At 39.4% G+C, this 16,061-nt stretch overlaps 1 protein-coding gene across 1 annotated transcript in view; it reads right to left on the bottom strand.

Moving 5' to 3' along the window:
* lpar1 (lysophosphatidic acid receptor 1) overlaps positions 1–16,061 on the bottom strand; it is a 38,390-nt gene that overhangs the window by 12,805 nt on the left and 9,524 nt on the right. The window contains exon 2 of the mRNA XM_057320897.1: positions 10,542–11,297. Within this exon, the coding sequence (XP_057176880.1) occupies positions 10,542–11,280 (739 nt within the window). The 5' untranslated portion in view covers positions 11,281–11,297. The remainder of the gene's footprint in view (positions 1–10,541; positions 11,298–16,061) is intronic.

The following is a 16,061-nucleotide window of genomic DNA, read 5'->3' as shown; positions in this document are numbered from 1 at the left end:
ACACATACATCTGGTTTACGTCTATTTGACATCTGCATTTACATCTGCAAGACATCTACAATACATAGTTTGCTCATCTGCAATACGTCTCGGAGATGTCTGCTGTCAGACGTCATATAGACATCTAGAAGATGTCTGTAAGATGTTTATGATTTAGAATGGATGTACAACAGCTCTTTCTAAGATGTTTAGCAGATGTTTTTAAGCAGCAGATCACCAGATCTTTAGCAGATGTATTACAGACGTTCAGACGTCTCCGAGACGTATTGCAGATGAGCAAACTATGTATTGCAGATGTCTTGCAGATGTAAATGCAGACATCAAATAGACGTAAACCAGATGGATTGTGCTATCTGGGTAGCGACTCACAAATAAATAGTATTTAGCGTGATGTATGCTTTGCAGTATTGTTAGAGATCTTTATACAACAGTTCAGTGCTTAAAGTTAAAACACGTGTTTCCTGCATTAGCTTCACATGCATACAATACTAGCAACACATTTCGTTATCTTTGCTGTTTTGTACCTTAGCAGGGGAAATTCTTGTATTCTGCATATTTATTTAAGTTGCAAGATTGAGCGCTTCACTCGTATGCTCTTTCGGTCCTTCGCCTCTTACCCGTAACCCGCGAATTACGTCTTTGGGGGCACTGATAGATAAGTGAATGGTTGAAGGAGGGGAGACGAAAATGAGTGACAGAATGCGCAGCTTGCGCAATATAACATTTCTGCGCATTAAATTTATAATACGCAAAAATTATATATTGATCAGTTTGACAGTCGCACCGGTGCGACCATTAAGAAAAACTTGTCGTACTGGCAGGAAAATTTTCCGCAAAATGAGACCATTTAGTCGCAGTCTAGCGTGTCAGAGCATTGGTTATGATTTCCGGACGATCAGGCCTTAACTTAACATTCTTAACGAAAAAGTTGTCAATCGTTCTTTTCATCTTCTCTCATCATCCGCGGCTACATCCACTCTGTTTATCTGATGGGCCTAGGCTACTCACCACTCTGTCTGACTGCAGCACAACATTTTTAAACGTACACACACGTACAGGAATATCTGGACCACGGCCAATCAGAGGGGGTCCGCCCTTCACTATCTCTGATTGGTTTAGACCACAATATGGGCCTAATGTGTCTGCTGTTGAACCACAGGGAGACTTTCGCAGAGACTTTTTTTCCCTCGAACGGCTGGTCGCACCGGTGCGACCTCAGATTTTTTTTAGTCGCACCATTGAGAAATTAGGTCGCACTCTAGAGCCCTGTGTAATGTATTACAGTTTGGAATTAACTTGCACAACACTGCTCATATCATTCACTTAAATCAGTGGTTCTCAACTCTGGCCCGCGAGATCCATCTTCCTGCCGAGTTTAGCCCCAACTCTGATAAAACACCTGAAGAGGCTAATCAGAAGATGCGTTTACATGGACCAGTGTAATCCGATTAAAAATCCAATCTGAATGAAAACGCTCCATGTAAACACGTCAATCAGATTAAAAATGGCCAAGCCGATTGAAATTTCAGTCAAATTTCGTGTGCTCGTGCTTCATTGGCACAAAACTGTACTTTTTTTTATGCCGTTTGTAAAATAAAATATACACAACATGTGCTTTAAAACACTGTTTTAGTGGGTATCAGTGTGCGCATGTCAGCAGATTATATCGGATTTGAAGCTTGTCATGTAAACACGCACATCAATCAGATCACTTAATTTACCTTTCATGTAAACACTACATTCAGATTGCATCTGATTAAATTAAATCTGATGCCGCATTAAATTGAAAGCATCTATTCCTAAAGACGCTGATTAGCTTGTTCAGGTGTTTTATATGATCACTGATCATTATCTTATAACATGTACACTGCGCACTGCCGAAATCAGCCGTTTAACTCGTTATCGACAGGGTAGAACAATTACCTCAACTACTAAAGATAGTTTCACAAAGAGCTTGCCAGATCTGACTCCTTTAATAACCATACCAATAAATATAGAATCGCTCGATGACTTGACCAGCAAATTGGGCACTATTTTCTCTAATACATTAGAAGCTGTCGCACCTATGAAGTCAAAAAAGATTAATGAGAAAAACGCAGCACCATGGTACAATAGCACCACTCGCGCCCTTAAAAGAGAAACACGTAAACTGGAGCGCAAATGGAAACAAACCCAATTAGAGGTCTTTAAAATTGCGTGGAAAGAGAGTGCAAACTGTTATAAAAAGGCACTAAAAGCAGCAAAGGCCGAGCACCTCCGTAACCTCATAGAAACTAACAAAAACAATCCAAGGTTTTTATTTAGTACAGTTGCTAAACTAACAAATAAACAGACTTCACCTGACCTGGGTATTCCGCCGCACCTTGGTAGCAATGATTTCATGAACTTTTTTACAGAGAAAATCGAAAACATACGAGACAAAATAGTAAAATCTCAACCTCCAAGTCTGTCCTATAAATTAGTACCAACCATCGCCCCAAAAGAAAGGCTACAGTGTTTTTCACCTATAAAACAGGAAGATTTAATTAAACTTATTGCAACATCTAAACCTACAACTTGCTTATTAGACCCCATACCAACTAAATTATTAAAAGAGTTATTACCCGTTGCAATTGAGCCCATTTATAACATTATCAACTCGTCAATTAATCTAGGCCATGTCCCAGGAGCCTTTAAACTGGCCGTCATTAAGCCTCTTATCAAGAAACCAAACTTAGACCCCAATGAACTAGGAAACTATAGACCGATTTCAAATCTCCCTTACCTGTCTAAAATACTAGAAAAAGTAGTGTCCACTCAGTTGTGCTCTTTCTTACAAAATAATGACATACACGAAAAATTCCAGTCAGGCTTTAGACCGCATCATAGTACTGAAACTGCGCTCGTTAAAATTACAAACGACCTGCTTATAGCATCAGATAAAGGTAACATCTCACTCCTAGTCCTGCTCGACCTTAGTGCTGCGTTCGATACTGTAGACCATAAAATACTTCTAGATCGCTTACACAATTATACCGGTATTCAGGGACAGGCACTACAATGGTTCAGATCTTACTTATCAGACCGACATCAATTTGTCCATTTAAATGGGGAATCATCAAATCTAACGCAAGTAAATTATGGATTACCTCAGGGATCGGTTTTAGGACCCTTGCTATTCTCCATATACATGCTGCCCCTTGGAAACATTATTAGAAAACATGGAATTAGCTTCCACTGTTATGCAGATGATACTCAGCTATATATCTCATCAAGACCAGATGATTCCTTCCAACTATCCAAATTGGCAGAGTGCATCGACGATATAAAGCATTGGATGACTTGTAATTTCCTTCTTTTAAATTCTAATAAAACAGAAATATTACTTATCGGACCAAAGACACGTGAGCAGAATATTTCGGATTATGACCTGCAAGTTGAAGGCTGCACTGTTACTCCAACAAATACAGTTAAAGACCTTGGCGTTATATTAGACAGCAACCTGTCATTTAAAAATCACATCTCAAATGTCACAAAAACAGCCTTCTTCCACCTTAGAAATGTTGCCAAATTGCGAAATATTTTATGTGTGGCTGATGCAGAGAAGCTCATTCATGCATTTGTGACCTCAAGACTTGATTACTGTAATGCACTGCTTAGTGGTTGTCCTGCATCATCAATAAACAAACTACAGTTAGTTCAGAACGCAGCTGCCAGAGTTCTAACCAGGTCCAGAAAATACGATCACATAACCCCAATGTTATCAACCCTTCACTGGTTACCCATTAAGTATCGTATTGACTTTAAAGTTCTTTTAATTACTTATAAAGCCTTAAATGGTTTAGCCCCTACCTACATAACAGAGCTTCTACCACACTACAACCCATCACGCTCTCTAAGATCTCAAAACTCCAGACTTTTGATAACACCTAGAATAACTAAATCCACCAAAGGGGGTAGAGCTTTCTCATACGTAGCACCTAAACTCTGGAATAGCCTCCCCGATACTATTCGAGGGTCAGACACACTCTCCCAATTTAAATCTAGATTAAAGACACATCTTTTCAGCCAAGCATTCACTAATACATAGCTAATGAACAGCAGCTACGCTAATTATTCTCTTTCTGTTTCTGCCCTCGCCTCGGGATGCCCATCCCGAGGTAGGGAGAGATTCCGCCAGACCCAGATGAACGTCATATGCCCATCCACAACTAGAGATTACGCCAGCTACATCTGAAAATCCCGTGCCATCCTCCTGCGAGAGCCTGCGGACTGACTGACCATCCAGCTCCATCCAAGGCAATTCCATCACCACCCAAGAAAAAGGCGACCATCTGGCCGGCCCAGCTCAGACAATTCCATCCCCAGCCGAGAGCAAAGACGGACTACCTGTCACATAAATGCTAAATTTACAATACTTGGTATTTAATGCTAAACTTACATCACACGACAGCAGTTTGAAGTTATGGCTGCACTCAGTGACTTTGATTGGAGGTAGCTGGGTGGGTGTTGTGGGGAGTGGGGGGGCTTGTTGGTTGTGGTTCGGGGCGTTTCATTTGTTGGGACTGTGTGGATCTGGTCTGGTTGGTCTTGTTTTGTGGTCGATGTCGGACAACAGAGGAATAAAGTTAATTATGCCATTACTACTTTTCCCTGGTTGTTCCTCTGTTGTCTGTTGTTGATCGCGGAATGAGACCGGGTTGGACCTGCACGGTTTCGGCGGGTGGGGCTTCCTGGGTCGCGGCTCGTGGGCTCTCCCTGTTCTTCGTGGACGTTGCTCGGTGGCTTTGGTCGGGGTCACTGAGTGCAGCTATGACACGTCAGAGGAGATCTGGCCCTCCCGGCTGAGCCTGGTTTCTCCCGAGGTTTTTTTTTCTCCATTATTCAGCATTGGAGTTTGGGTTCCTCGCCACAGCAGAGCAGTGCAGTGTTGGCTTGCTCACCGGGAGACTGCATTTATTTATTTATTTATTTATTAGATATTATTTATTATAATGATCTTGCTTGGTCTATAAACACCATGCACTGTGCTGTGTTTTACCTTTCTGTGTTTTTCTTATTTGCTCCTGTAAAGCTGCTTTGGAACAATGCACATTGTGAAAAGCGCTATATAAATAAAATTGAATTGAATTGAATTGAATTATATCAGAGTTGGGGCTAAACTCGGCAGGAAAATGGATCTCGTGGCCAGAGTTGAGGACCATTGACTTCAATGGTTGCGTTTAAGGCAAAGTGTAAAGTGAGTGTCGTGTAGGCGCTAATTCAACACACACATGATGCAGCACTGCTTCTGCCTCATCCACTATAAAAATATTGCAAGCGTTTAAAATCAATGAAATTCCCGCCGCTGGAGAGATGCAGTGACGCGCCGCTCGCTCATAATACATGGAAAGTAAGACGTGGAAGAGCGACAGTAAATGTGCGTGTAATAGAAAGCGAAGAGCAAAGACCTGCTTAAATCTTACAGCACCCATACATTAATAATATTATATCTAGAAATCTGATATCTGACATCTGGAAAGAAATACGTCATCTAATTTAATTAAATCTATTTACTCTGACTGCACGTCAATGCATATATTCATATTTATTAGTTAGAGTCTATTTGTAAAACACATGCACACATATGATTGCAGCCTAGAAACCCTGTTTTAGAAACAAGGGTCTCTGTATAAGGACTTGATCTTTTGCAACTTTATACTCATTCTCAAAACCTTATGCATTGATTTGTCAGATTAACTATAAGTAGTTATGAATGGCAGTTTTCTGCAAGTATATTTTGCTGTAAATCTGTCGTATGATAAATGTAATAAAAAAATTATTCGTATCGGGATACGTATCGCATCGTGGCCTTGTATCGGGATGCGTATAGTATCGTAAAGTTGTTGGCGATACACAGCCCTACTGCTGGCGAGAATTACTTTCAATTTTATCTTTGCTCCCAGGAAGAAACTTGAAGCCCCTTTTTTTCCACATGTCTTTAAGTCACGTGACATGGTGTTTATTCAGCAAGTGATATTTAACACTTTAATATAAAATGCCCACATGTTAGAAAATCTATTGTCATCACAATCTGTGTTTTTATTTCTCAGATGGACATTCCATTGGGTCAATGCCTTCATAAAAGGCTATTATAAAAGGAAAACAGAATTTTTTTTGCTAATTCATGCTTTTTACAAAAATGATCTCTACACAGTAAGCATATCTGAGTTCATGTATTCCAGTAATGCTGATAAATCAAACAACGTTCAGAGGAAAATAACGCAAGGCCTAACAGAAATGTATTTAGAATAAAACAACCGTGGATGTCTTTCTTGATGAGCGAAATGGAAAATTATTCAATGATCTCATCACCCCTTTCACTGTTTTTCAAATATACTTCATATGCCCTTGAGTAACTCTCAACAATAAATGAGTCATGCCTTTGACAAGAAACAATGATTTCATTTTTGGTTGTGGAAGTTATTTGTAACCCACAGTGTGTCATTTGTTGTTCGGTGGATCATGCATGAAAACATGATAAGCACTGCTTTTTAGGATTTTTCACAATGATTTGACATTAAATCTTATTAAAACACCCTCATATTTCACATTTTCAACACCACTATCTTGGTGTTTTAACAGACATGTACTGCACTTAAGAGAAACTTGATACATGCAGTTGGACACATGCAGGAAGGGGAATTTATTATAAATGGGCCATAATCTATAATTGTGTACCTTTTAATTGTAGTTAGTCTCTTGTTAGTAAGTTTTTACCAACAACATAAAACAAAACATTTAATTTGCATAGTCTTTTTTCACATGTGATCTTTTTTACGTAATCAATTTAAATGATTAGACGATCTTTTGAACAATCCTTTTATTCATTAATTTTGTTGGACATATTGGCAAAAACAACCTGGGCAAACTAAGTATTTTTATGTCACACTTAGAGATTAAACAAAGACCGTATGAAACACATTTGCAAATCTGCAATGCTGTGTAAAAAGATTTGAGCTTACTTTTCCAAGTGATGTAATATTTCTCTGGTAGACAAAAAACCTTGGTGAATAACCCCATTGATTAACATTAAAGGAGGTTTGAAAATATCAGAAAGCGTGTTGGACTTTGATTTACTGTAGGCCACCCAGCAATGACCAGAACACCCAAGCATTGTGGTTGCAACTTTTACAATGACTTTTTTTATAAAACGTAATAATCTAGTTTCAGTTGTATCCATTTTGATACTTTTACAAACATGCAGATAGATACTTTTAAAAGATTTTATTATTTACAGCAAATTGCACACTTTCATTCACACATCAATAATGGTTCTATACCTCTCTTTTCTCAAGGGTGAGGTCATAGTCTACAAACCACGCTTTCATGCAGGCCCCCACTCACCATCCTCCCCAAAGCTTAAGGCGAGCCTGCCCGATCCGAACAACAACAGTACTGTTTCCTGCACAGCGCTGGTGCTGCGGGATTCTGCACAGTGACTAGTTCCTTTTTCTGAGCCAGACTTCAGTGGGGGAGCCAGCGAGGCATGACACTGATGCAGTGCATGGCAAACGCTGGAACTGGCCACAAGACCACTATGACGGGCACTGAGCTGTAGACCATTCAAGGGCTACATTGTTCGTCACCTCGAACAAGTTGGCACAATAGACTGAGACGTAACATATTGCATAGTATTTAGGTTTTTCACTTACAAGTTGATGGTTTGTTGCTGATTACAAACCTGCCCATATTGGAGTGTGGATAAACTGTAGTACATAATTTCTGTGCATAATCAGGAAAGGATCTCCCTTGACAGGGAAGATGCGGAATCTCGCCAAAATGTGAACAGCGACCCGAGAAATAAATTAATCCCTAGAGCAAGTTTTCAAGTTTCCAGATGACATCATTAAAGGACACGTTCTCATAGAATATGTGCGATTTGGCTCCATGATGCTAATATCATTTGTCGTATCACATGGCAGACCCTCATACACCAACCAGAATGTATTACTGCGTCATGTGTTCTTCTAAAATTGTGGTAAACAAGAGAACTGACCTTTAGGAGCTTTCCCAGCCTTTTAAAATATCAAACATGAGCTGAGATAGTTTGTTTGCTGAACAGATCATTGTGGTTTTAGACCATCTGCTTATGATTGTTTTAACAAAATAGGAGATAACATCTGAATATAGAAAGAAACTGTGTGAGAATTACCTTGCAATGGACTCTAAGGTCACATCCACACGAAGCGAGAGCATTCCCTATCCAATCTTTTTTTCTTTTTCACAGCGTCATCTCAAGAAATATTTGCGTACACAAACCCGCTAAACCAACTCAAAACGATGTAGTATATACACCAAATCAGTATGTGGCGCAGTAATTCTGCCACAGCGATGAGGCGCTGGGGTGATGACATCATCATTTAAAAAAATATACACTCACCTAAAGGATTATTAGGAACACCTGTTCAATTTCTCATTAATGCAATTATCTAATCAACCAATCACATGGCAGTTGCTTCAATGCATTTAGGGGTGTGGTCCTGGTCAAGACAATCTCCTGAACTCCAAACTGAATGTCAGAATGGGAAAGAAAGGTGATTTAAGCAATTTTGAGCGTGGCATGGTTGTTGGTGCCAGACGGGCCGGTCTGAGTATTTCACAATCTGCTCAGTTACTGGGATTTTCACGCACAACCATTTCTAGGGTTTACAAAGAATGGTGTGAAAAGGGAAAAACATCCAGTATGCGGCAGTCCTGTGGGCGAAAATGCCTTGTTGATGCTAGAGGTCAGAGGAGAATGGGCCGACTGATTCAAGCTGATAGAAGAGCAACTTTGACTGAAATAACCACTCGTTACAACCGAGGTATGCAGCAAAGCATTTGTGAAGCCACAACACGCACAACCTTGAGGCAGATGGGCTACAACAGCAGAAGACCCCACCGGGTACCACTCATCTCCACTACAAATAGGAAAAAGAGGCTACAATTTGCACGAGCTCACCAAAATTGGACAGTTGAAGACTGGAAAAATGTTGCCTGGTCTGATGAGTCTCGATTTCTGTTGAGACATTCAAATGGTAGAGTCAGAATTTGGCGTAAACAGAATGAGAACATGGATCCATCATGCCTTGTTACCACTGTGCAGGCTGGTGGTGGTGGTGTAATGGTGTGGGGGATGTTTTCTTGGCACACTTTAGGCCCCTTAGTGCCAATTGGGCATCGTTTAAATGCCACGGCCTACCTGAGCATTGTTTCTGACCATGTCCATCCCTTTATGACCACCATGTACCCATCCTCTAATGGCTACTTCCAGCAGGATAATGCACCATGTCACAAAGCTCGAATCATTTCAAATTGGTTTCTTGAACATGACAATGAGTTCACTGTACTAGAATGGCCCCCACAGTCACCAGATCTCAACCCGATAGAACATCTTTGGGATGTGGTGGAACGGGAGCTTCGTGCCCTGGATGTGCATCCCACAAATCTCCATCAACTGCAAGATGCTATCCTATCAATATGGGCCAACATTTCTAAAGAATGCTTTCAGCACCTTGTTGAATCAATGCCACGTAGAATTAAGGCAGTTCTGAAGGCGAAAGGGGGTCAAACACCGTATTAGTATGGTGTTCCTAATAATCCTTTAGGTGAGTGTATACGAATAGGCTGTATAGATGAAAACGCAAGGGTGGCATTTCAGATTCATCCACTCTGGGACCCAGTTTCAAACAATAGCGGTTTCAGGCTCCCAAAACGCCGGATCCGCGGACGAAAGGATTTACGTATACAGCCAAATGTCTCCATGTGGATGGCACCGAAGCTATGTTCGGACCACAGTAAGGCTTGTGCCATGTCTGCACGATTGTCTGAACGTGTGAAATACAACAAACGCATGAACGCAATAAAAAAAATACAAGAACATTTCAAAAGCTATGATGTCAAATGTAGCAGATTAAAAAAGCTTTTATTGCTGTTATACAATTTGTGATCCATTCTTTTTGTCATAAGAATACGTGGTAATATTGAATTTGGCGCCGATGGAGAAAGAAGCCATTCGTACCGATGATAAAGCATCCACCGATTATGCCGGCTCAAGTGGGAGCACCTGGTGTCATCCTCCTGTGAGAGCCTGCGGACTGACTGACCATCGGGATACCCACCCACAGGAAACTGCACATTACAACAGCACCAGCTGATCGTCACGCGCCATCCTCATGCAAGAACCTGTGGACTTTATGTGCCATCCTCATGTGAGAATTTGTGGACTTCATGTGTGCCATCCTCCTGCGAGATCCTGTGAATTTAACTGATCATCCCAGCCCAGGCAATCTCCATCAACAATGAAGAGCAAAGAATGGACCCTTGTTATTCTAATACTAATACTAACTTTTGTTAATTTTTGTCTTTCTCCCTCTAAAGCTGTTTGCAACAATGAATCCTTGTGAAAAGCACTATATAAATAAAACTGAATGGAATGTTTCAACTTCTGAAATTAGAAAATAATTATTGCTTATTCGACTTTTAAGGTTTGGTTAATGATAGGCCAATGCTAGTCACAAATCAGCAAAAGCGAAACTTACCCAACACAATCACTACCGTCTTCAGCAAGCTCATCATAGTATCTCTGTTGCGTCGTTGACCCGAGCTATGCCGTGACATCCTCATGGTCCGCTGGCGTACGTACATGAATATGTGGGCATAAAGAACAACCATCACCACAAATGTAAGCAGGTTGAAGATCACCCAAAAGCCCAGGTAGGAATTACTGTAGAGAGGTGCCATGTTGGAGCAGGTACTAATGTCACAGATGCAGTTCCATCCCACGCTAGGTATGGCCCCCATTATTATAGACATGGTCCAGATGATTACAATAACAACAACTACTCGTCGATTACTCATGCGAGTGTGGAGCTGCATGCGGAAAACAGTGATGTGACGCTCAATGGCTATAGCTAGCAAGTTAGCAACTGACGCTGTTAGGCTTGTATCGATTAGACCTTGGCGCAACAACCACGTGCTGACCGTCAGCCTTCTTGTATTGGGTCCCGTGTTAAACATCAAGTAGAAGTAGGCAAGTCCTGCAAAGAAGTCCGCAGCCGCTAGGTTAGCCATTAGGTAGTAGATTGGAAAATGAAATCGGCGGTTTTTGTAGATGGCCACCATCACAAGCAAGTTCGCTAGCATAATAAAAATGCATACTGTAATCCCAAGTCCCATGACTAGCTTGCTTACTGTATTCCATTCTGTTGCAAGATACTTTCCACTTTTGTTATAAAAAAAGGCTATGGTTTCGTTGTAGTAGCATTGTTCGTAATCCATCCTGAAGAATTACGTTCCTGTAAAAAACAAAGAAAAGTGTCAGAGATCCACAGCTTTTGTAATCACATTCGACCTCACATGATGTCTGATAAAGGTCACGCACGGCTTAAATATAAATGATGTGATGTGATGTTATTTCACATTGACAGCATACTCAGCAAACCTCCCTACTGAAAAGAACAGCTAAAACCAGCCTAAACTGGTTGGCTGGTTTTAGCTGGTGAAGCAGGCTGTCCTTAGAGGGGTTTTGGACACCTTTTAGCTTATCAAGCTGGTTTTAGCTGGACAGGCTGGAACCCACCAGCTACAACCAGCTAAACACCAGCTCCAACCAGGCTGTCCATCTAAAACCTAAAACACAGCTAAAAAGTGTCCAAAACTTCCCTAAAACCAGCTTGCTTCACCAGCTGAACCTGCTAAAACCTGACTGGCCGGTTTTAGCTGTTTTTTTTCAGTAGGGTTGCCTCCTACATCTACACACAGGCACATTTTCAGCTGCTACTGTGACAATAAAGCATGTAAAATGCATGACTTTTCTGTAGAAATCGTGTGACAATAGATTCATCAACAGCTTTTCTTTTACTGACAACAACAAGCAGTATCATTGATATTGAAAACCATGTAAGTTTATTTAGAGGCGTTAACTATGGCATTTTAGCATGCAGTTTCCATCTGGTCCTGTTTAACTGGCATCATACCTCATAACGTTGGCCAATCAAACAAGCAAATACTGTTGGCTTTCATAAACACACAAACACACACAATGGTAGTCTGTAGCACTATAGCTTTAAACTCTAAAAGCAAACTATTAGGCACATTAATGCAGAACTTCATTTGAATTGGCCGATTTTCTTTTCCAAAACACCCAGTACAGGAAATAGGCCTCATCTGGGTATTACAAGTGACTGAATGTGTCTCTGTAATTTAACCCTTACAATGTCAATGAGAGCAAACATAAAAGTACTTGGTTTTCACGTTTAATTAAGAGTCTAAATCTAGACCAAAAGTCTCTGTTTTTAGGGTTATTGTTATGCAGAGAAAATATCTTATTAGTGTAATATAAAAACAACATTCAATTAAAAAAATGTGTGTTTTAATACTATGCTAGCAATATTGAAAAATAAATTTGATATACTGTAATTGTATTTCTATCATTTTCCTTAGTGTTAACTAAAATTTCCAAACAGACCTTTTTTCTGGTCTCATGGCAGCTATGGCAAGCTCTGCCTATCTGCTATCAATTGTTTAGAGCTGAAATGTCAAGCGAATGTGGATGACCTTTCCACAGTTATTGTGTACTTATAAACCTATCATCGACACACATTGGTCCATAGTGCTGGAATACAAGTAGACAGATCCTGTCATTGTATGTGTTTTATCATATACCCTCAGGCCACTGATCTCCCTGAACTTATAGCAATGAACAAAAGTGGTCTGTGCCCAAATGTCTATGAACTTCCTCTTCCAATTGAAGAAATGCTTAAAGCCACAGTTTCAGCAGTATCAAAGCAGCCATCCTCAATGGATAAAGACAGTGGAAAGGAAATGCCAGTTAGGCCTTGACTGAATGAGTTTGATAACTTTTTATCTTCACAGTGCTGTATCTGCTGTTTAAACCGCGGTGAAAGACTGTTATTTGTGAAAACCACAGTGAACACTTACTGTAAATAGTTTTTCTAAATGGCAATATAATATAGAGTTTGTGTTTTAAGTTGAATTTAAATGTGAATTTGAGTTTATGATGAATTTGCTATACTGTCAGTGGAAAGGATTATTTTATGTTATTTAGCCAAGCAGGCAGTTTTCAGACTCTATGAAAGTACTTTTCAAAACACCCAATGTGGTTTCACAGGCATTGGTTTGTTCAGTGATATCACTGACATGTCTGAAGCATTTTTAAGTCATACAAATCAACATTTTATTTTTGTTCATGCTGAAATCCACTAAAACAAAACTTTCACTTTGAAATGGTATGAAATCAAACATTACTAAGCAATAATCACACACAAATATTAAGAGTATTGGGTTAAAAACAAGCAACACCATCTTAGATCTAGTTCAGCATTGGTCGTTTTTTCTGTCATCATTGTCTAGTGTTACATTATATAATCACGCTTTTATTCATATAAAGGCCTTTTTTGAAAACGCAATTTGAAATGGTTGTATTGACACGTCCAGTATAGAACACGGCTCAACGCAACACCACAGCGGTCCACACAGGCTAAAGGTTGCGTCAGAATCTGTCAGACAGCGCACCAGTATAAATCTCTCTCATTCGTGGTTGAATGAACAAAAACACAAAAGATTATGCCAGATAGCACATTTTGTCTAGTATTTTCGCAAGCACATTTCAACGAGTTAAATAAAGTCTTAAATGAATGCAAAGAGTAGTGAAAATAGGAAGCGCTTTAGACTACAATTTGGAGATAGAATGTGAAATTATTTGAATGTAAAAGTATATTTAAAAACATAAATACTCTGTGATTAGTTAGTTAATTTTTTTAATCGATTAACAGCACTAAAATAAACACGTTAAACAAAATAAATAGTGTATTTAATTTCACTATACGTGTGCGATTAATCGCAGTTAATCACACGAAAAGGGTGCGATTAATCGCAATTAAAAATTTGAATCAATTGACAGCCCTAATCTATACATAAACTCACATACATCACTCTCAGAAGCATAACCTTGCAAGACCTGATAATGGTTTTCTAAAGATAAGATAAACAAAACACTTAAATATGAATAATGCACCCAAAACTATAAATTGTGTCACCAATTTTTTACACTCATGTGGTTCAAAACCTGTTTATTGGGTAAATTATACCTTTAGTGAACTGCCTTAATACAATTTAAATATCTGATATAGCCAAAGATTTAGCCAAAGCCACAAACTCTCGTATCCACCACCCACAAAGTAAACTAGAAAAAAGCACTAAGATTAGCACGATGTTGATGTGTAAACAACATTGTTTAAAAAAAATGTAAAAATTAAATTGTGGAGTATTCCAAGCTGCATTATAGAGTTTGTTTCTGTGGTTTTCAAGCAATATCTAATCTAAAGGGTTATTTTCGATCATGTAATTGTCCCTATGACACAATGTCACTCATTGCATAACCTTGAACTAAAATGCTTTTCTTTTCAGCCTTTCACTGAAATTGAAACCAGTCAAATAGTTTTGTGAATAAGCCTTTAAAACCCCATAGGTTTATATAATGGTTACTTAATCAGAAGCATACAGAACAGAACAACAGAAAACAAAACATGTTGAAGAACACAGAATCCTGCTATAACTAAACATATATGCTAATCAAATGAAATTGAACAGTTCAATGTACAGTACCTGTTTATCTTACATTAACATTTATTCATTTAGTGCACACTTTTATCCAAAGCCACTGACCAATGAGTAACATCACAAGCAGTCTCTTTATAAGAAAGCTTTTTGCAGCCCATGCTAATAATGTGGCCTTTGGGTGTGACTGTTAGAACAGTGGGTGTCAAATGTTCTAAAATCAACATGTGTTAAGACACATAGAAATCAACTGCATCACCCTACCATCAAATGCATCACAAAAACAAACGGGTCAACCTAGGAATTTCAAATATTTTGTACTTATAAAAGAAGAGTTTTATCATTCATATTTTACACAGAACGAAACTGTGAACAATATTGTGTGATTAACAGCATAGTCATGTTTAGATTGTAGCGTATTCTGGCAAAGATCTGCCCACCCAGGATGTGTGACTGGCATGTAACGCAAGCAACCACAACTTTAACAGATGACTCTATAGACTATACAGAGTGGAATACAAAGCTGTGCTCTTGGACATCTAACTAAGTGTTTCATTTACCAAAAAAAAAAAAACATTTACCAAGATGCATAGAGTATATGGTGTTTCAGTTTTGCCAATCATCTCAAGCCACTTTGTAACTTAATTGCCATTAACAAGGACGGAATACATTGTTGTCCCTTAACACCAACCACCAGACCTCTATGGCCTTTCTTTAGCTATAATTGTGGTCTGACATGTCTCTACTGGGACTCCTACTTCACTAGGTAATCAAATGTAATTTTAACATCTTAAAGAGACCTTTCACCTTTAAACCAAATCTCACTGTTGTAAAGACATCTGGTAATTTCATTTTCAACTGTTTTGCTTGGTGGGTAACCAAACCAACATTGTTAGCTGCCCAGCAAAAAATGTTTTGTCATTATTAAAGAAGTTGTTTTAACAGTTAGAAACCCAACCAACCTTAGTACAGATTACTTGTCATGGTTCTGCCCCACCTTGTCTTGCTTCTCTTGACCTAGCGGCAGAACCATGATAGAACCTCTTGTTTTATGTGGAGAGTGACGTTTTGTCCCTGTTGGTCTTCCACTCTCCGGTGTGGCGTCTCTGTTCCCACCCTTTCGTCTCCTCGTTATTGTTTGTTAATTAGTTCATGCCCCGCACCTGCTTCCTCTTGATTTGTCCCCTTTATAATGCCCTTGTGTCTTCTGTCTCGTGCTGATCATTGTTCTGTTGCGTCGTGTTTGTCTTTGTGGTGAGTTCTCGTTGTGTAGTTAGTTTAGTTTACAGTGTTCATGTCAAATGTTATTATTTTCAGTCTAGTTAGTTCCTGTCCGTGTTGCTATGTTTTGTTATGTTCCCCCACGTGGGTCCTTGTTTTGTATTTTTAGTTATTATTAAAGTTTGTGTTAACCCCTTACCCGCTGTCTGCATTTGGGTCCTCTGTCCTTGTCTCTGTGTCTCACCCTGAGAACCGTGACA

Source organism: Triplophysa rosa, linkage group LG22 (assembly GCF_024868665.1).
Source record: "Triplophysa rosa linkage group LG22, Trosa_1v2, whole genome shotgun sequence".
In the NCBI taxonomy this organism is placed as follows: domain Eukaryota; kingdom Metazoa; phylum Chordata; class Actinopteri; order Cypriniformes; family Nemacheilidae; genus Triplophysa; species Triplophysa rosa.
Note: the sequence above shows the minus strand (reverse complement) of the source record. Positions and strands in the feature narration are given on the sequence as shown.